The sequence below is a fragment of the Scatophagus argus genome, chromosome 4, assembly GCF_020382885.2.
Source record: "Scatophagus argus isolate fScaArg1 chromosome 4, fScaArg1.pri, whole genome shotgun sequence".
Taxonomy (NCBI): domain Eukaryota; kingdom Metazoa; phylum Chordata; class Actinopteri; family Scatophagidae; genus Scatophagus; species Scatophagus argus.
In genome coordinates, this window is record NC_058496.1 from 20732504 (window position 1) to 20755199 (window position 22696).

Sequence of the window (22696 nt, forward strand, 5' to 3'; positions counted from 1 at the left end):
AAGCATTTCTGATGCACTTGTGCCTCCTGCCACTTCAGTAAGGGTGCACAAGGACAGCTTTCCATGAAAAGACAGAGTTAAATGCTAACGTCTGTATTCAGAACCTACATCCAACTTGAAACGATTTAAAATATCTCTAAAAATAAAGCAGGATAAACTAGACATATTGAGTATATGATATTTCATTTTTTAAAGCTTGTCAACAATATATTTAATGTTATAACAAGAACAGTGTTCTAGCCAAATGCTAATTTCTTGTTAAGAGTTCAGACAGGATACTGACACCACTCTCAATGCCTTGAGAATCCTAAGCTGAAACCTAGAGATGGTTAGTTTAGCATTACAGAAAAACTGACATCAGGGGGAACAGCTAGCCTGAACCTGCCAGAAACAACAACGTGCATTTGATGTGGGGTTTACGTGCCAGACAATTTCAGGAACAATGACTTTGTTAGGTTCACATCTTGCCATTTTTGTGCAGATTAAACAGGTGAGATAGAGAGTGTTATTACGTGAGATTTCTTTTTTACCTTTGCTTTCAGTTTTTATGCAAAGTGTTTCATGGCTGCAGCCTCACTGCGTTTCTCACCCAACCTGCCATACTCTGCCTCATACTCTGCCTCTGACTGGATTACCCTGTTATTCTTACCCTTACCCTTCTCACTCCTCATGGCAAAATCTAACCAGCTAAACTAATTAAGGCACTCAATCAGAGGGTGGGTATTGCCAAGACCAGTGGGCTCCACAATAAAACTTAATAGACAGATACTAGAATGGTATAGATTTTTTCATCTAATTCTTAGCAACAAAGCAAAGAAAAAAAAACACTGTATTCCCCAAATTATTGAGTTATTCCCTTCAGTGATAAGTTAAGCAAAAGGAGAGCCAGATAAATAAACAAAATCATTCTTAACACTGTGCTGAGCAGCCAAAAAGCTAAATTGGCAATCTTTAGAGGTTAGGACTTTGCTAAAATCTGTTTGCATGAATTTAATTAAGTGGAACAATACCTTTCACTGGTTCATGGCTGCTCCCCGCCTGAAGCCAGAAGTTTGTCAACACGGCACCAATCAGTCTGTCTGTCTGTCCATTCTTCCATCAACACTGTGTGTGTGTGTGTCTTCTTTTTGTGTTGGTGTGTTTTATAGTGCTCTTCCTCTGTAGTAAGTCCACAGTAGCCCCGGGTCAGTCTCTGGTCATCAGTAAGAGTGAGGGGGTTTCATGGGGTTTAGGGGTGCGTGACAAACACACTGTAGTCCAGGATGGTTGGCATTTAGCAGACTGTGAGTGTGTAACTGTGTGTGTGTATGTGTGTGTGTGTGTGTGTGTGTGTGTGGGTTGGGATAGGGTGGGGGGAGTGGGGGGAGGGGTTTCTTCTTGGCAGTGCAAGTTGTCACCCTCACCAAACATAAAGTTATAAAGCACTTATTGAGACATCCACAGCAGTTGTGACAGTGAGGGTTCAACTACATTCTCCATGCCTAATGTCTTCATGTCAGCTTCAATTTGGAATTAAGTGTGCAGTTGTTGTTCCACTGCTAAGAGCTGAATGCAAATATCCTTTTCTTTTGAAAGAGATGAACAAACGTCCAAAAGGGCTCAAACAAAACACACTGTGACTTTAGTAAATGTCATTTGGAGTGCCGTTAAGTATAATATTGGACTTGAAGGTGCATTAGAAGGTCACTGTGTAGGGCCGAGCGAGAAATGTAAGCCCTTGCCCTCGCATTGTCATTAACAGAGAAGAGTAGTTAGTCACTTGATCACTGAACACTGCTGTAGTCTGTAAGTCGTAGAAAAAGAACAAGAAATGTCTTAATTCAAACCAACCATCTCAACAAATTAAAGTGGAAGGGTTTGAGGACTTTCCCCAGGGGTAAATACAACATGGGGAAAAAATACAAATTGAGCAGAGAAAGTCTTAAGAGATTGTCCTTCATTTGAAAACCCCCTTGCGTCTTTCACTCCAATTCACTTCATTTTCCATTTAATTTCCTCTCTCTCTGTCTCTCGCTCTCTCTCCTCTCCTCTCTGTCCCACGCAGAGTTCCTGCTACGGGGACATGATTGTCGTCTTGCTTCTGGATTAATTAGTCTTTTATACTGCTCTCACACTCTTGGCTCACAAATACAAAAAGGGAAGACGCGCTTCCAGTTTTTAAGTGCAGTAAGCTAAAAAAGTCTTGACAGAACAGAAGAACAGAGAATCAGTTCATAATTCCAGTCAGTTGCATTTGTCGTTCGTCAACTGGTTTCAGAACAGGGCCTAAAAGCTTCACTTGGTCCACTCAATGTAAGAAGAAATGTGCCTTTCAGAAAACATGTGACACCATTTGTTTAAGTTCCATGCTGGAGGGGTTCTCCTTTGCGTTCAACCTTTTTAAATACACAATTTACACAAGTGGCAATCGCACAGTGGAAGAAGAAAAAGCCACAATCATGACTGCATGTTGCCCAGAACACAATAATAACAGGAGTGCATGTCGGCGAACATGGAGTACGAGTGTGTATATTTAACATGCTGTGTGCTATAAATGTCTACAGTGAGCCAAACAGGCATTGGCAGAGCAAGAGAGAGTGAGAGAGAGAGAGCGAGCTCATGGGGAACTGACGACGTGTCAATGAAAGAAAGAGAGCAAGCATCCTCAAAAGGAGGGAGGTAGGTTGGTTGTTTTGTTTTTCCAACTCAGGGAATGGAGATGGAGGAGAAGAGGTCTAGACAGACGACTCCTCGGGGTTGGCATCAGGCAGTACGCTTCTCTGCTGCAGAGTGCGTCTGAGCTCTTCCTTGAAGGGGCTGGAATAGTCGTTCCCACCCATGCCCAGGCCCCCGAGCCCGCCGCCCCCAGCGCCAGCCCCGCTAGCCCTCTCCTCCCCTGCTGTGCTCAGGTTGAGGCGGATGTAGCCATTGCTACCGGAACCTCGGATGTTGGTGAGGCTGAGACGGCTGGGGGAGTGGATGGGCTGGCCAGGAATGGCACTGGGTGACGTCGTGCTGCTGACGCTACTGGGCCCCAGGGCGTGACCGGGAACGATCTTCAGTGAGCCATCTGAGTAGTAGTAATTGGCACCTGTCTCCCAGAAACGGTCCTCATCGCTTGGCATCTTGCTGGGCACAAACGTAGGTGGCTCCTTTGGCAGAGTGATAGGGTAGACTAGGGTGCTCTCAAGAGGCTTCATGTCGGCACCCTTGCCCAGTGCCAGCTTCAGCCTCCTGCGAAGGTAAAGAGCTGCTACAAGAAGCAGCAGGCATGCCGCTCCAAGGGTGATGACCAGCACCCAGAAGAGCCCCATGCTGCTGTCTGGAGCCCGGGCTTCCATGAAGACCGGAGCACTGGCTACTACAGCAACCTGGTAGCGCTCTGTCTGAAACTTGACCCCTTGCTCCTCAGAGTAGCAGATATAGCGACCTGCTTGCATCTGGCCTGCTTCAGGGACGACGAGGGCCTTGAGGGTCCGGTCGAAGCGTGGGCCTCCTGCCTCGGGGTCACCCAGCTGGAGCTCACGGTCGTTGAGAACCCAGCAGGGTTGGGCAAGGTTTGAAACCAGCTGGCAAGGAAGCACCATATCAGACCCCACCACTACTGTTACGTTCCTCAGACGGGAGTGCTCTGCAGGGGAACCAGAGAAGAGGAGGAGGAGGAGGAGGAGGAGGCAGGGGTGAGGAGTAGAAAAGTGAGGGGGTTATAGTATCATACACAGTAATTCTGATTCATATTCTACAGCTGTCAGCTCTCTCATTAATTTATTCAGCTCAGTCCAAATGTATTCACTCAGTACAGCTCAAGTCCACTCTCTTTCCTTACTACTGACTTGCTCCTGCATTTATAGACAATTCCCACAAGGGGGCACTACTGAGATATGTCCCCCCTCCTCACCAGGGCTGGGGATGGAGACCGGCTTATCGAACTTGGCTTTCCCCCGGCTGAACCTTTCCAGCATGAGGTCTTGTGACAGGGAGGATGTGGACCTTGAGGGGAAAGGGCAGAAAGCAGAGCGGAAGATTAATAATGGCCTCTCACTGAGAACTGAGGGACACAGAGTACTTCCAGTCAACAATAGATCCAATATGTTATGTTATGTTATGTGCAGTCTGTTGTGTAATAATAATGACACTCAAACATTTTAACTTCAAATAACCTGTAAATATCCTTAAATAGATAAATATAGTATATCAGCCTCTAATTAGAAGACACAATAAATGTTATTCGGGTCTGATATGAAAGAGGTCCCATCTGACCACTTTTTAATGTTTGTTTCACAAGGCTGTTCAGGGAAATCACAGCATGTAAATGAGCAGCAGCTTCAGGATGAAAGTAAAACCTGCATTGAAAGCCACTTCACTCTTCGGGAGCTGCTTATATCAAGCCAAAAAACCTTCACTAGTATGGCTGTCAATAGAGTTTTAAGGGCATATAATATTTAAAAACTCACCCCCGATGGAGGTCGATCCGGACACAGGCCCGACCTTCGCTGTCCCAAGCGCAGTAGGGGTCCCGGGCGAGCAGGCAGTCTGGCTGAGACTGATAGCGGCTGCAGTTGGCCAAGGGCAGCTGGAGAACCTCTGAACGAGAGCCGATGTACACATACTTCTACAGAGAAACAGAGAAGAAGAAAGACAGAGGTAGACAAAGAACAGGTTCAGCCATCACCCAGAGACAGAAACCAGAGAGAGAGATGAAAAACAAGGAGGTAAGATAAACAGAGGGAGAGAGGGAGAGTGACTCAGTTTGGGGTTAGAAGAGATAATGGGATAATCACTCTCAATTACAATAACATTCACCCCCTTGACCCTCGACCAATCCAATCTGGGCTGTGGTCTTTTTGCAAAAAGCTGTTATAAAATGTCTGGTCGCCGCTAAGCCAGCATTAATGAGATAAGCATTGGGCTTCAGGGTTGGGAACACCCATCAAAACTGCATCGATTGGCGGACATGCCATTGTAGAACCACGGGGACACGACCGTCATCAACACACAGACACAACTGACAGGGTAGGGAGACTCAGAAAACAACAGAGACCGAGGCTCAATCCCCCACTGCGGTGAAGGATTGTAATTACTGTTATTGTGAAGAGGGTTTTGGATTCATGAGGCAACCTCTGATCTGAAAAAGGGCAGTGTTGATAAAAACATCTCCCGAGTATCACTGTGGCAATTGCACCCTACAGACTGATTGTCTGTTGTCAGTGGATCTATGATTGAAAATGTCTGCAGATAAGCAGAAAACATAATGTTAGAGTTATCACTGAATATCAGTCAACAAGAGACACAATAGCAAAGAAAGCTAATAGAACCAAAACTATACTTTTGAGGGGCATGATCAGATGAAGCACAGAACAATGCTAGATGTGCTGGTCAGGCATGAGATTACTAAAACAACATAGACACTTTGAACAATTTCTCTCCTGAGAGACCATTAAGATTTCTCACAGAACAGTACAGCTAGGAGTCCATAACGGCAAGACTTATACTGAGAGGGAGCAGCTGAAAGCTTAAACTCAAGAGCTTTTTATTTATTTATTTATTTTTGGACTGAAATACCTTCTGCTTCAATTTGTTGTATTAAATATGGTTTGCTAACATCAACAAAAATGTGTGCAGACAGAGGTGAATCAAATGAAATGTCATTTAATACCTTTTGAGAAGCGATGTGCCTCAAGCAAAAGTGGTGTACAGTAAAAATGGTGACATGGTCAATTCAGTATCGTTAGACGCAGCTTTTCATTAGACCCTCCCCGTGTGGTAAACGGCCACATTTTCAAACTCCATGGCCCCAATTTGTAATGCAGCCCTTCCATTAAACATGTGGTCTCCAAGCCCAACTCAAGCAAACCCTGGTGACATTATATTTTGTCAGGCTTGAAAAGCTCCCACAGAACCACAGAAAACATTACACAACTGTTTTCAAGTGAGAGACATCCTCCCTCTTCCTCCTTCCTCATTCCATTCCTCTTTCCTTACCTTGGAGTGGGAGATGGTCAGGCTGTCCACTGGCTGGGCTGTTTCGAACAGCTGGATCTCCTCTATCACGTGGGCCTCAGAGCCCAGAATCACCACCCTCTGCAGCCAGCCCTCCGCTGCAGTACACAGGAGACAAAGAGGATTCAGCTCACTTCACGTTCTTAAGTCAGACTTTCAATTCAAGTTCATTTCAGTGCAATATGCTTTCTTTATCCCCACAGAGCAATTTTTCATGGCGTGCATAAAAAAATTTAACAGATAGCTTCAGCACTCAGCTGAGTCCTGATACAAAACACGTAATAATCACACATCTTTGACAACAGACCAGCTCTTTTTAATATCATTGATTTGATATTAAAAATATTTATACATACACCTGTGACTGCACATCGGTCAATTTAAATATTAATCATCTGTAAACAATCACCTGCGACTGCACGGTATTTTACTTCAATATTAATGCTATACCAACACATTCACAGACACACACCTGTGACAGCATTGAAGTTGATTAAAATATTAACAGTGAGACATTATGATATAAAAACACACTCTTTTGATGCCAAGACAAGTTATTTAAATATTTAAAAAAATCAGCATGCAGGCCAGCTGCTCATAAACTACACTGATATTCAGAATGTACAGACTGTGTTCCTCAGTTGGTTTTGGTTAATGTTGTGCTGTGCAATGCCAGCTAACTGGACAAAAATTAACCTTGAGGACAAGACTCTTTTAAGGTTTAATTTTTAACTTTGACTGGTGATGGCAGGGAAATAACAGGTGAAACTCAGGATATTAATGATATTTGGGTCATGCCGGAGAGCCAGCCTGAAAATAGCGAGATCCTGGAACTGGAGCATCTAAGAATACAGCTGTAATTAATGTAATAGTGACATCTGTGCTTTTCTTGCTATGATGTCAAAAATGTCTGCTGTGAAAAAGCTCTATGAAAGACAAGAAGAAAGTACTCCTCGCAGAAAAAAGTAGGCTTGCGGTCCCATAAATGATGACACAACACATGCACACAGTGACAGTGTCATCAGGCTGTCTGCAACTTTCATCAACTTCAATTTGTGAGAGTTCAACACCAGCTGCACTAAAATTTCATGCTAGTCTGCCACTGAGAAAGACAGAAAATGAAGAAAAAAACAACCTCTCTCGCCAGAACGTATGGCTGCATTGCTGAGTCCAGCACAGCAAGAAACTCTAAAGGTGAATTTAAAAAAAAGAACCCAGATGCTGTTCCCGGCCTTTAAAGACGTTGGGTAATGGTAATATTATCTGAGAGACATTTGAAGGTGTTGTCAAGCAGTGTGTGGGGAGCTTATGCTGGAGGAGGAAGAGGAGATCCTGTGCTCCTTTCATGTAGGGCATTGTAAATAAGTTTAGATCCCCTGTGATGAAAGATGTTTCAGGCACAGCTTGAGGGAAGACCTTGGTGTGTGTGTGTGTGTGTGTGTGTGTGCGTGCATGTAACTATGGATGGAACAGTGTTACATGCTGACATGTGCTTTCTTGTGTGGTCATCTTGGTTAAAAGACTGTCACAGATGATATAATAAGCTAACCCGGTAGCCAATGAGAGGCTTGAGAAACGGAAATTCCCCCATACACATATACACACACTCTCTCTCACACACACACAGGCACAGCAAGCAGCGGGCATATCATCACACTCGCCACTCGCAGCGTCAGGGACCAGTGTCGGCTAATCCCTCAATCCTGTAGCCTGTTTTTTCTGAAAAACAGTCTTGACAAGTGCTCCCTCTCTCTCTTTTTCACATCAGCTGTCGCTATGCTGCAGCTAATAGCTAATCAAGCCCGCAGCCCAATTGGCACTATGAACGCAAGTCTGCCAAGGGCCCTGTTGAGTTTGTGCTGTGAAGCACGACAGGCGGGGATGACTGCACTTGGCTCAGGGAGGGTGAGCATGTGTGTTTGTGTGTGTGCATCCGCGTATATCAATTTGTGAGTGTTACTCTTGCGTGTGACCATGTGTGTGTTGGTGTGTCCATGTGTGTGTCCGGGTTGGCCTCCATGCTTGCCAGCAGAGAAGCCCTGAGTCCGCTGTTGTCACACTGTCAGCTGCCACAGTCACTCTGCCGCTGCAGTGATCTGAATGGTAAGTAGCTGGGTCTCTTTCCATTCATGAGATGGGCTGCATTCAAATTCACATTCCTTGGAATCCACTGTCAGATCTGTGTTATTCAAGATTAAGGCTCTGGGAGGGATGGCTGACTTCAGATCCATGCCAAAACAGACACCTGCGTATGGGCCTGATGGCTACTGACTGGAGAAATTAATTAAGTCGCCCATACGTAGATGTTTCCTTTGATGCATGAAGATGGATCTCGGCATGCAAATCAAGCCCTTAATTGAAACCCAGCTGAAGTCTGGCCAGATGGCATGTTGTTTTGTGCCACCATACCTAATACCAGTACCTGTCCCTGCCTGCTGCCATGGCCTGCAAGCTCTCATCTCTTCAGCAAAAACTCCCCCCAACACACACACACATACACACACGCGCGCGTACACACACACTCACACATACAATGCATGGACAGGGGAATGTGAAGAAAGACTGTGTACCTTGGATGTGTTTTCATTGCCACATTGGGAACACCACACTACAGGAGGTGGGCGACATAACAGGAACACACCATATATTGTGTAATACAATCCAGTACAACAAATCTGTTGGACATATTAAATAATTTAGTTTGTAAGGCTTAATTTTCACATGTAGACAGTGGGTTGATTGAATATTGTGTGTGTGTTTATTTTGTCCCAAAAATTAAACAAAATTCTAAATCATTGTTATTATTGTTAATTATGATTATTAAATATTATTAAGTTGTCTTAAAGTGTTAGCATCCTGAGATGTTTAGCTGGAGTTGTAACTTAGGCTGCAGCACTTAAATGAGTTGACCTGTCAGTATAAGTTGAGCACTGAAAGGAATTTAACTGTAAATGATGAAAGCAACTGAAATCTAATTTGAAGCTGCAACTGAGAGAGAGCTGAATTGTGTACTGTAAACAATCTAAGAGTCAGTTGGTATGTAAGCAGTGACAGCAGTTGAAATGTCATTTGTAGAATGTGAGCTGTTGACTGAGTTGATGTGTCAGTTGAAATGTGAGCAATTAAATATTATTGCTTTTTATTATTTTTTTAGTTTCAGTTACCAATAACGCTGCTGCGACAAAAGTAGAAGATCTCATGTAGTTTGCACCTGTGCCGATGAAGAGCATGTTGTATGCTCGCTGGTCCAGGGCGCTAACCCGATCCACTGCCATCCTTGTGAAGTTGACGCCCTTGGTGAGCAGCAGGGGGCGAGCTAGAGCTTTGCCCTCCATCAGCGGGTGTTTCTTGGCAAAGTTGAGGGTGGCGTCAGGCAGCTGCAGAGAGCTGTTGTAGCCATTCTCCCTGTCTGAGTTAGTTATACACTGCAGCACAGACAGAGGATGGAGAGACAAGGGAGGGACATGGAGAATGGAAAGGAATGGGGGAAAGAATGAAGGGAAGAGTAACAGGGCCAAGAAGGAGGAAGAGGTAGAGGAGGAAACTTCTTAGCTGCAGCTGGAACAGGTTGGCATGGCTACTTGGCTTTGAGATGACTGCCCTCCATCCCTTCATCCCCTTCCCTTCTCTCCTCTTCTCTTTTTTTCACTGTTGTTCTCACCTCCGCCTGCCATCACACCCCTTCCTCTGCGTCCTTTCCTTTCGTCCTGGATCATTACGTTCTTAGCTTTTCGCATCATGCCAGCTTTTGCTCTTTTCCACTTCCCTCACTATAGCACAACAAGCCATCTATTCCCCTCCCTCGCTCTTTCATTATCCCTCCTCTGCCCACTCATATCTCATTTTGTAATGCAGTAGATGACAAAAAAACAGGTGCACAAAACCCCTATATTTTGGAAGAACTCTTTTTTGTAAGTATTTGCATTTAACAATATAATTATTCAGTGTGTGTCAGTGCAGGACCCCCGGTTTCTTACCGATCCAGGCCGTGGGAGAGGGACAGGGCCGGTGAAGCGTCCCCACTTTTGTGATGCCTCCCAGTACTCTTTGTAGTACCCGTCAAACACCTTCTTCACAGCACCGATCTGGTATTGGCACACCGCAGACACATCTACGTCACCCCTGAAACATGACAGCAAGGCAGTGAATTGGTGATGTGTGGCAGTAAACACTGGGATACAAATTGCCTGTCGTCCACTCATGGTAAATGACTTTTCAGTGGCAAATAGCTTCTGAATGGAGCACAAGTAAGGACCGGGCGTAAATTCAGGAATGTGGAGAAATATAGAAAAATATACGTATCTGTTGCATGTTAAAAAGATGGAACATGAATAAGAATGAATATGTGTGCAATAGAGCAGATGTGCTTCACAGTGCATTCACAGTGCAGTAAATAATAATAAATATGGACTCTACAGCTGTCCTTTCCTGAGTGAGTTGAAATGACTGTGTGTGCTGACACATACCCGTGGCACAGCAAACTGATGTGCAAATCGCTGCATACGTAATGCACTTTCTTGATAGGCCATTGAAATCAATTATTTATTGGTTAGTTGATTTAAAGGTGGTGTGGTGACTCCAAGTGGTACTGAAGTTACTAAAATTAATTTAATGTGAGTCACTGACATATTAATAGAAAGACATATAGTGATGAATAAGCCAAACATTTGACCAAATTAGTCCAAATTAGCAGGATGACGTATACTCAGGAAGTAGCAAGTCCTGAATGTACTGTCTTTTTGTAGCTGGTACATTCATGGAGGTACACAGCTCCAAATTTAGCTTTAAACAGACTATGTGCTGCTGCTCTAAAATCATGTTTTGGAGCTGTAAACAGGAACGAAAAGGTTGTGTCCATTAACTGTTTTTGCAGTGTTTTGCAGTATGGAACAGTACTGTTAATGTGCAGCAATGCCACAGATTTTATAAGGTGAACGCCAAAACCAAAGGACAGCACTGATGTCTTAGCAAGTTAAAAAGCTAGCCTATTGAGGGAGATTATGGCTTGAACTCCGAGTCATCATTTACATAATGTCCAATTATCTTAATGTTATCTCTATCAAAGCCAGGGGGCTTTAAGGAATCCCCAGTGTGTCACACGGAGGAAAAGGATGAGGTTTTCTTTTTTCAGCAGCAGCAGGAACTTGGAATGAAGAAACAAAGCCTGAAGTTCAAAGCTGGTTCACTTTGTGATATGATATCTCAGCGAAGAACACAAAAGACTCACATCAAAGGGCATTGCCTGGAGAAGGAGAAAGTCTCCAACTTCAGTCTCAAAGAAAACCTTCTGCCCTCAATCGTATTTCTTTGTTGATAAGTGGCTCATTAACACCTTACAGTTCTGTAGTGGCCTAACACATGCCAGTCTTCATTCCACTAATAATATCACAAGCAAGTTACTATTTGCAATACCTTTTCAAATACCCAATTGTAGTCAATTATCACATTTATCATTTATCACAAGAAGTTTCCTTATAGTTACATCACATCAAAAGTTTATTTCCTCTGATCAGTCTCACAAATGTTCAGGAAATGTAATTTATCTTTAGTCTAAAAGAACCAGTGGTATGATGATTTCTTTGCTCCTAAGGAGAAAAAAAGTTGTTAGGTCATGAAATTTGAAAATATAACAATTAATAACTACTATAGACTGCTTAATTTAACCAAATTAGTAGATGTGACTGCTAAGTCTGTGTTTGAACTGACCAAAAAGCCAAAAACTGAACCACTGAGTGTTGATACAACACAGACACAAAACTAATTTAACTTTTCTCAGTACTAATACCAGTGTGAATGTTATTTTTACTGTTGGGCTACTGGATCAAAGCTCTTCTGTTGGATGGTTGGGTGGGATCTATTTTAAAAGGAATGTTTTTAAAAAGAAGAGTGTCCTTATGAAAATGTGTTTTCTTTGTGTTTCTGTTTGCAGCAGAGGACCTAATTGAATCATTCTGATTCTGTTCAGCAAAGTGGTTCACTATCCTCTGAAACAAAGTGATAATATCAATAAAACGTATTCAAGCACACTCAAATCCACTTAAAATAACTCCCATTACAGTCAGTTTAAGTCCTGTTATGATATTAAATGATGGTAAATACTTGATCACATCAAGCACATAATTAGAGCCATCATATCACAGTGACTGGCTGACCCACGATTTTAATAAAAAGCTGAGCATCTGACATGTTGGCAAAGTGATGTGGTGTCTCGCCTGGATCACAGATGGCGCATGTAGCAATAAACTCACATTTATCTGAAGATGTACTGAAACTGAGCGATATGCTCTGTTCTACGTTTCTGACAGTGCGCCTCTGACTTACCACTGGGCGTGGAAGATCCCGTAGAAGGTGGTTCCCTTCCAGTCCTGGCCCGGCAGCGTGAAGACAGCCCTCAGATTGTTGAAGGAGACGTGACGTTCTGGGAGGGAGCACTCAAGCCGGGCTTTCTGAAAAGTGGTCCACTTCTTCTGCAGGGTTCTGGTACCACCAAGATCCCCCTGAGAGGACATATCAAGTTTAGTCAATGGCTGGTATGGACCGATTATATATCTGTTCTTTTGCATTCAGTAAAGTCCCCCTCCGCTCAAAAATATGTTTCGCTCATTGTCATTTTACTTGGATGTTTGAACCTCACTGCAATGATGAAAATGTGATGAAACTGAACTGTAAATGAGTTAGTGAATTGTTTCAGTCATTTTTAAAGCAAAATTGTCATTTATTTGGTGGTTCCAGCCTCTTAAATCTAAAAATTAGTTTCTTTTTTTTTGAAGACATCTGTTTTCAGTGAAGTCGAAGACATGACTATTGGGTGTAGCTAAAGAAGGAACAGAGCACACGTCTGACCACACCCACCCACATCGGTGTGGTTAGTGGTGCAAATGGTTTGAAGAGGGCAGTGAAACTCTACTTTTCAACGTTGGACTCAGGTTACTCCTTAAGCTGACAGCTCGCTGTTAATTTCCTGGCTCTGTTATGCTGCTGCAGCAGCTTATGATGCATTTAATTAGCCTCACAGTCACCTCATGGATTCCAAATACCATCTTCGCACAAATAAAGTACTTGTTCCATGTGAATTGGCAGACTGAAATATTGTCCCGTTTGAAAAGCTTCTCAAGGAGCATTTAGATCTTGAAATATTTAAGGGCACCATTGTAATGTAGAATAACAATAATAATAATAATTATATTCAGTTGTAAATCAACATTGCATTACATATATAAATCGATGACATGCCCCTTTATGGAGTATTCTGTGGGCTCAATAGAGGCCTGTTTGCCAAACACTCCTCATCCCTATTATCCTTATCCAATGACTGCAGAAGCTGTAAAAAAGGAATTAAAAAATGCAAATGCTCATATTACAGCTGTGAGATGCAGACATTGTGCTTCTGCTGCAATAGAAATATCAGTAGGATGCACTAAACTATTCACTGCTGTAGTGCACATCATGTGTGAGCATCTGCTTCTAATTTCATTCAAAGAGCTTTATTGTTTTTTATTTTTATTATTCATCACAGCACAGACATTAAAGGACACTTCCATAAAACAGTAAATAATTTATTGTACACCTAATTACACACATCTCTTCAAACTGTTAACAATCTGTCTCTGCTTTTTAGTTTAAATGTTACTCACGATATGGCTGCATGTGACACATGATGCTAAGCCTTTGCTGTGTTGACCAAAATGTCACTGAAATAATACAAGACGAAAAGCACTGCAGTGCAAAGCAAGAAGCACCTCTGATGTCTGGTCATAATCACTGTGGTATATCAAACCTAATCAGTTATCCTAACAAGATCATTAATTAAGCAAATGAATGAATTAATGGCCGGATAGCTCTATGTCAATGTAATTGTCTTCATGTAACACATTGTTGGTAAACTAGTGTTCAGCTGAATATATTTGCTCTTATTGTGGTGAGTCAAATTAAATCAGCAAAGAAGACTTTTATTTGTGCTTTGTTCTGGCATTAATGTAAACACTGCATTTTAAAGCATTGGGGCTTGGCTTTAAGAAGACCTCTTTTATGACATGTATCAGATCCTGTCTGATGCAGAGCTTGTTCACTGCACTCACTTGCACTGCATATGCCATGGTCGATGGACAGAAAAATGCTGTGCTTGACAATTAGATGGATGTATTAGTGTGGAAGCTCAGAGATGACAAAATGTGAATGGTAATCAGTCCTCAGATCAAGAAATAAGACTAGAGCCTCAAAGATAAGAGAATTCAGAGCATCTGCAATCTCTTTGAGCCCTCTTGAGACTCTGTGCGTCTATGTTTAAGTGAACATCAGTATTTCCTGTGTAATCCTAATAGACTCTCAATATGCTCTCAGTTTTGTCAGTTTGTACGCCTCACTCAAAAATCAAACTAAAAGCAGAGCAAGAGAAGTTGGAACTGATTAAACAATAAAATGTCACTCTGTTCACTTTGCTTCGTAAGTAATGCCTGGCCATTCTAAGCGCGATTTCTTAGCTTCATATCAGCTCACTTCACACATACAGCAGTAAATCAGCTCTTCGGGTTGTCTCCTTATATAGGCATGTCCTGCTGAAGTCTGTAAGCCCAAAACTGCAACTGCTGCCTCATATTATTAAATGTTCAGAAACAGCTGGCAAAGCAACTGCAGAAAACAACTGATTTAAAGCCAAGCTTGGATTAAACTATGATTTTTCAGTTGAAACTTTTCTGGGGCTTACAAATCTGTCTTTATGAAATAATGTAAATACTCACCTGTAGATTGATTACTGTTTGAATTAATCAGCCCTTTTAATTCATTCATAAACTTCCACACACACACACACAGCAAAGGGAGAATAAGGCAGTTTGAAGGACTCCTAATTGCATCTGTTCTGATCATCGTTTACCTTGCAGACGCGAGCCACCCTGGCTACAGTGAGCTCAGTGTCACAGTCCAGCTCCAACGCTCGCTCACTGAAGAAGAAGTAGATCTTGTCGTCATCTCCCTCTGTACTCCCACTGCTCTCCCTCACCAGGGCTGAACCCACAAAGTCCGGCTCTGCGTGCACACACACAAACACACACAGAAGAGTAGTTTCAGAAAGTGTATTTACACACAATGGTAAAGACATACATCACAGCTGAACAAATAGACAGCCTCAGCCTGTAGGTGCATACAGACTGAGTCACACGCACCACACACACACAGACATACGAACTTGACACCTCCATCTCATTCCCTGCCGCACCTTCTCACCTCTCCATTTTCTATCATCACTCTTTTGCCTCATCTCACTTCCAGTCATTTCTCACCCTCTGTCTCTCCAGTGTTCCCTATTAGCGGTCCATTTTGTGTTTCTCACTTCCTCCTGTCCTTCCCATCTTTCTCATACTCTAAGGCCAGTCCTCATTAGGTTGTGAATGACATGTTTTTTTTTTTTTTTTAAGTTTTCTTATTCTTATTGAAAAAAGAGAAGATCATTTTTGACTCACTCTGCTGGGGACTTTGAATTCAACTATTTTTATACAAAAGTACATTTTATAAAATCACAAGGACACAGTGTTTGTCCAGATGGTCTGTAGTATTCAGTGGAAATCCCGCTGAGGAAACATTTAAGCCATCACGGTACACTACAACTGAAAAACCCGGTCCGATTAAACGTTTTTATTCTGATCAGAAGATGCTTAAATCAAGGCAAAGCTGGCTTCATTGGTATAAAATCTAGTTTTTAATAAAAGCTCTGTATCAGCATGAATAATAAACAGACACATCGTTCCAAACCTCCTCTGTATGTTCCACCTTCCTCTCCCTCTATCTTTTCATCGCCAATCCTAATGTCTTCTCTTTCAGCACCTATTTTCCTGCCACGACTTCATCCTCTTCTCTCTCCTTCATTTCTCTCCAAGTAATTCGCTCCTTTCTCCTCCTCCTCCCCCCAAAAGATAACGATCCTTCGCTGTAGCCGAGTCCTGCGCTTCATTTCCTGCAACTCATTTCTCTTTCTCTTGTTCTTTTACATGTTTCTGGTTCATTTAAAAAAAAAAATTCAACTCTGTTAGAAAGAAGCCGACGTTATCAACCTCTAATGTGATTTATTTGAATACATATTTAATTTGTCAGTGTCGCAGTGGCTCAGAAATAAATCTTAGAACCGATAGAGACTACTTTAGATTAATTCTGTATGAGTATGCTGGGAATTTTTTTTATGCATACTTGTACAGAATTAATATAAAATATTCTCTATTCTCTATTGACCACGCTCATCGGTAATTTGCAGAACTTTTGGGGAAATAACAGCTCAAATACAAACACAAACATAAGCATTGATGATAAGTATAAAAGAAATAAAAAATATGTCTCATGTTAGTGTTTTTTTGTACCCTCTTCTATCTCCATTCCCTGTCTCAGGGACAGGATTTGACAGATTTACCACTTTTTTCTCTCTCTCTTTGTCTTTCTCATGTCCTCTTTTTCACTCACCATTGAGCCAGGCAGGCAAGTATTCGCTCTTCATGCTGTAGTGCTGCTGGCCCAGGTTCCTCAGAATGACTGGTTCCGTACCCAGGAAGTTGTTGAGCGTTGCAGAGTACAGCTCCTTATCTGCACAAAATGCAGGCTTTAGTTTAATTCTGTTTTTCAGCCACAATTGTACAAGCTCACAATAAGAGAGGGTCAGTGGTTCAGCGGGGAGACATAAAAAAGACTGAGAGAATGGGTTCCTGTAGGTTCAGTGGAGCTGTTCATATTTAAGCGAATGCAGCATGCAAAGCTGAATTGGACTTCTGGACTCTCAGTGTGATCGTATGGCTACAACACAGATTGGAAATGCTGCAGGAGCCGGTTGTGGAGATTTGATAGACATTTTATGCTTCTGTTAGAGCTGTAAAAACATGGTGCTGTTTGCTGTAATACTCAGACTGCTGAGAAGGAACAACGGGAACTGACTGCGTCTGGTGTTGATATGAACGTCAATGGCGAATCATGAATTTTTTAAATGATCCTTAAATCATCATCATGCCCTTTTCAAAAACACTTAGTATTTTAAAAATGCATTTTGTTGTTATGTTATAAAAGGTTAGTTTTGTCTGTATATGCAACCTAGTGTCATAGCAGCTTGTGAAATACTGACAAAATTTAATCTGCGGATTTGTGTACTACTACGTACATGAATCCTAAAGATTAAATGTCATCAGTATTTGGCAAACCATTATATATATATATATATATATATATATATATATATATACTAAAATGACAACCTTTTCCTAACTTCAATCAAAGTGGATCCTACAGATCAAATGTAACTCAAAGTGTCATTTCCCAACCTTGACATCAAAGTGCTTTTGTTGCCTAAACCTAACCACAAAGGGGATTTGAACCATAGATTCTCCAGTGTGGTTTAGAAATGTAATGTCTCAGGCAGTGAAAACGTGGTGCAGGTACAAAAGGCAGTTGTGCTGAGAGTCACCAAAAACACTGAACATTTGAGTCCGTGTACATGAATCCAGAGGATTATATTTCATTAGTATTTGACAAACTGCGACGATACACCGTTGGTATATGCAGCAGATTAAAGCATGCATGCATTTACATAAAGCTATGTTCAGTATTTGCTCTCATTAACAGACACACACATACAGACACACTTTGACTCACCTACTATCAAGCCAGTATGCCCCTTGGCAGGGTCATAAGGGCATTTACCCTTCCCATCTTCCAGGGCCGCAGTGTTGAGGGTAAAGTATTCTGCGTTCTGTAAGCACGCACACACACACACACACAAAATGAGAAACACAGGTGGATGGCGGTCAGCATGTGTTATGACCTACATGACACAGCTGCAAGCTCTGTCTGTCCATTATACGAACCACAGCTTCATCGCTCACCGGGTTGTCCTGTTGCATCAGCGTCACATATATGGGTGTGCACACGCACACACACACACTAGCATTCACACATTCAGCTAACCCAGCATGAGATACATTTTTCTATTACATTTATTTTCACTTTGTCACACTGTGGTCTTAGCTCAAGGTCAGGTGGACAGCTCAGGTTGACATCTGTCAGCGTGGGCTAGCAAGAACACGCTACTGAGGGAAACACCCCCCCACACACACACACACACAGACACACATATGCATACTTACCACATATGTGCATTTGGGCTGGAAGGCATAAGTTCCACAGGTGTAGAGGTGTGTGTGATTGTAGCTCTGCAGGAAACGAATGTAGTTGAAGCACTCCGTCTGTAAGGGAGAGAGGAGAAATTGTTAGGAATCAGTGCTGGAGGCTATTCCATCATGAAGACTTCCAATATGCTCACACGCCCTTTGAGATTTAGTTTTACTCTAATGCTTCACTTCTTTTAGGTCCCTATTCACCTGAATTACCTCAGTAACCTTGGCCCCAGATCATGTTTGCTGATAATATTCTTTTATTAAAAATGTGTCAAATCAGTTGGCCAGTCAGAAACTGAAAATTTCTCTTGGCTGCACTATTTTTTGGGGGTTGTAAACTGAAAATACTGAACACTGGCAGCCTACAAGAAACACATACATACTCCTTTTTTGTGTATGATGTCAGTCAAATTAAACACTGTTATGTAACTGTTCTGTGTCCTGTTGAGGAGATGTTTAGTAGATGAAGTAGTGACGCAAACACATTATCTAAGTGATATTTACACTGAACACAAAAGCGACAGAGTGTTTCCATTCAAAGAATATGTGTGTAATTAACAGTATAATATATGCAGTGTTTTATGGAAAGTGGCCTTTAATGTCTGCACTGTGATGAACAATAAAGCTCTTTGAATGAAATTGGAAACAGATGCTCACACATGATGCTAGAGGAATGAATAATTCAGCGCATCCAGTTGATGTTGCCACTGCAGCAGCAAAACAATATCTGTATCTCATGGTTGTAATACGAGCAAAATGATTTCTTTAAAATTCATTGTTTCAGCTCCTGCAATCAGTGAGGATGATCAGGATGAGACATGTCTGGCAGCCCCCAAATACAACATTACATCAAACCATGAGTCATTAAATATAATGACGGCCAGAGTAAACACCATATGGCTGTAATTGCACAGTAAGCCAATTCCTGTTATCCAGTATATATGACCATATGTAGCATTCACAGTCACTGAACTAAAGTAAGTGTGCAGAATAACTGGACTTTAATCACAACTGTACCATCAATTTTCAGAAGGTGAATTTTAAATACATTTTGTTTTAACAACAATTTGAAAATATTGGGTTAATTCTACTCCTGGTAGACTAATTTGTCAACATGCTTTTCTTTTGAGTCAGTTTTAGTCGTGTAGTGTAGTAGTATTGCTACTGGTGCACTCCTGTGATCTATTTGCCTTTCAGTTTTAAACGACAGATTGTGCTGGGCACTCAGAAATTTTAGCTTCATTTTCAAAAGCTGTAATTTCTTCATGTTTTCTGTGTGTTTTTGAAAATGCACTTTATGCAGTCTAAACAGTGAGAGGATGTTGTTCAGACTAAAGTGCAAAGCTGCTGCCAGGTCTTGTCTTTACAAATGCACCAGAACCGATTGGCGAGAATTGGATGATCATAAGCATGGATAATATATAAGATAATGCTGAATTACAAAGAGTTACTCCTTTCTTAAATATCATCATGCAATAAGTGCAAATAGTGGAACCATGTAACACAGTGTGTATTGTTTGCTTAATAATCAGGGGTTATGTCCTGGCCTACTTCTTCACTGGGTGCAGTGACCTCCTGGAGCGTTGTCATCTCCTGGAAGTCAGTGTCCCTGTCCAGCAAAAAAACCACTTACAAAACCCCAACTTGACTTTACACTTTTGCTGGACAGAACCAGGCTAGCTGTTGTCTCCTGTTTTCAGTCCATATGCTAAGCTAAGCTAAGCTAACCAGTACATGGTGGTAGCTTCATACTAAACAACACTATGAAGTGGTACTGACCTTCTCATCTAATGTTGGCATATTTTCCAAAATAGTAAAACCATGTTTGTGTAACCGCATTTTATATTACGCAATGTATGGCACATAAACTACTCATTAATGCGTGAAAACCCTAAGACAATAAGAAGAGAGAGAAGTTCCCAAACAATAATGTGGAGCTACACTTATGTTGAGACAAGGTAATTATGTGTTAGGAAAAATATTTGTTTTCTATTCTCTTTATTCTTTTTAATCATGCTGCAATGTATGAAGCAATGCCAAACTGAGCCTCAGCATAAGTTTTCATTACATATGAGATTCTTTCTGGAGCAGAACTTCATCCCCTCTTTGTTACTCAAGACAAAACACTTCCTGAGTCGACCCGCCCTGAAAGCTGCTGATCCTAACTCTCTATGGGAGATGCACTGTGTACTAATGTAATAACTGGAATGTTTCCACTTTGAAACCCCACACTGATTTGACAAAATGTAATTGAGCAGAGTGAATTGAGAAATGCCGCTCCCCATAAACTGCCACTGAGCATGGCAGGCAGTCTCAACAAAGTCCATGTTACCTGGTTATTCTTCCCCTTGGCAACACACTCTCTCTTCTTATCCTGTGGAGCCGGCCAGTCAATCTGCGGAAAAAAAAAAAAAGAAGAGACAGATTTGATGTGGGAAACACGTTGTTTCAATGAAGAAGCTCTCTGTCTTTGGCCTATACGTAATTCAATATATAATTTTGCTCTATAGACATGCAAAAAATATTCACAGTGGATGAGTCAATGACATGATGCTTTTGAGCTGACACCATCAACGGTAGTGTTAGTGGTAGGTAGGAAACTGTGAGGTTCCTACTGCAGCAAAATTCCCACAATACCATTGTTTAAAGGATCAAAGACTGGCAAGAAAGTGCACTATAATGTACTTGTACAAAGTACTCCTCCACTGACAAGATTTGTCCTCCAAAAGGCAAACTTCAGCTGAAACACGTGGAAGGAAAGCAAATAAAAAGAAATGTGCACATTATTCCACATTTTATGTCCATACTCCCTCAACCAATGACCGCTGCTGTTTAGTATTATTTACAGTAGCTGCCTTTTTTAATGACTGTGTGGCACATGGCTGAACTTTACTACGTGGACTGAGACCCAAAATATGAACTGTGTTTACTAAGAGGTTTCCACACCATTAGAAATAATTACATTGGTCATTACAGGCAGAGAGCTGCTGCAAATTCAGTATTAAACTCAGATTTACTTGACTGGACCTAAACCAACAACAATCAACAATATGCTATTGCTATAGTAGATTGACTGCGACTTAAAAACTAGTCGTACAATACTGACTTTTATATTGTATATCATCTATCAAAGTCTTTTTAAAACTACGTTAGAATCCTCTGATTGGAACAATTCATATTTGATATAATAATCTTTCACTAGCAAGGCACAAAAAAACAAAACAAAACATATTTCACCTTCCATTTGCCCACCACTGTTCGTAGAATACCCATATTTCATTCTCACAGAATTCCCATGGTCACTGTTATAATGATTAAGAATTATTACCTGTATGATCTGCGCTGAAATCTAATGCACTTTGTTGTTATTTAAAGAAAAATATGATAAAATGAAGCACTGCAACGCCAGCAGTTTATTGCTCCTTCTAATCTGTTCCCAAGAGATTCTCAACAGTCACTTGGCACTGTCTACTTTATCCAATCTAAGAAGCATTCATTTGCTCCACACTGATAAGATATTGTACAAACTATCAGGCAGTAGTAAGCTGAAAAGTAATAGTGGCTCCAACAGTTAATGATTTGTCGCCTTCAAGGACACATCTGCAAATATTCTCTACACAGTCACTTGGTTCCAGTATTTTTGAAAAGCTTGTGCTAATGTCTGATTTTTCTTTTATATCTCATACATGCACATACAGTCTGCTTTGTCCATTAACTAATGAATAATAATAACAAAAAAAAAACAAAAAAACCCTTTAAATTGGTTCTCAAGCAACTCAAAGCACTGGCTGAGGTAGTGCACGTTAGTGGTCCTAAAAACACATTTGCATAGTAAAGATGGGTGAACCAGATTTCGTTTTTTGTACTGGTGCAAAGTAGAGCAAATTTAGTAAAAACTGTATCAGTGGTGTTTTTATGGAAAGAACATAACTAAATAATGTAGAAGAAAGCACTTCAGAAATGAATAGGAGCTGTGTGTCAAAACCTGAGAAGAATATACCCAGCAAATAGTCATGGAAGAAAAAACAGACATGAAAGTAATGTAGAAAGACAGTGAGTAAGACTGCTGCAAAGAAATGACAGAGCAATAGTTAAAGGAAGGAAGGGGGAGGAGGGGTGAGAGAGTGATGGGCAGATGGTGACAAAGGGGATGGACTATTCCCTTGTCCTCACACAGTCATTTTTCTGTGTTGGTTTCTTCCCTGTACATTGCACACTGGAGGCCGACAACAGGTGGTCTTATCATTACTGTAAGACTCATAACCCTCACTCAAACAGCTTGTGCCTGTGTTGCGTGTGACAGTGTGTATGTGTGTGCATCCAATAACTGCTCATTACGGCGGTAAATCAGATAACAATCCCCAAACCGCTGCAGGCTGCTCACTACACATTCATTGGGCTGCTGTAATGGTATTGATTGCAATATGGACCAATTATTGAAGGAGCAAAGCAAAACCGGTCTGAGTCTCTGAGGCTTTAGTGTCCCTGTATGTGTAAGCGTGTGTGTATCAGGTCAAGTGAAGGGTGTTTATAGCACTCCTTTGACAAGCAGGAGTGCCCCAGGGTGCTATGCA

The 22696-nt window shown here is 41.6% G+C and overlaps 1 protein-coding gene across 2 annotated transcripts in view; it reads right to left on the reverse strand.

Moving 5' to 3' along the window:
• sema4c (sema domain, immunoglobulin domain (Ig), transmembrane domain (TM) and short cytoplasmic domain, (semaphorin) 4C) overlaps positions 1-22696 on the reverse strand; it is an 86275-nt gene that overhangs the window by 1586 nt on the left and 61993 nt on the right. For both annotated transcript variants that reach the window (XM_046385720.1, XM_046385717.1), the window contains 12 exons: positions 20455-20517; positions 18093-18191; positions 17602-17698; positions 16426-16545; positions 14852-15003; positions 12301-12476; positions 9957-10101; positions 9191-9404; positions 5962-6077; positions 4434-4591; positions 3878-3969; positions 1011-3610 (listed from right to left, as the gene is read on the reverse strand). In XM_046385720.1, coding sequence (XP_046241676.1) covers positions 2715-3610; positions 3878-3969; positions 4434-4591; positions 5962-6077; positions 9191-9404; positions 9957-10101; positions 12301-12476; positions 14852-15003; positions 16426-16545; positions 17602-17698; positions 18093-18191; positions 20455-20517 — 2328 coding nt within the window. In that variant the 3' untranslated portion in view covers positions 1011-2714. The remainder of the gene's footprint in view (positions 1-1010; positions 3611-3877; positions 3970-4433; positions 4592-5961; positions 6078-9190; positions 9405-9956; positions 10102-12300; positions 12477-14851; positions 15004-16425; positions 16546-17601; positions 17699-18092; positions 18192-20454; positions 20518-22696) is intronic.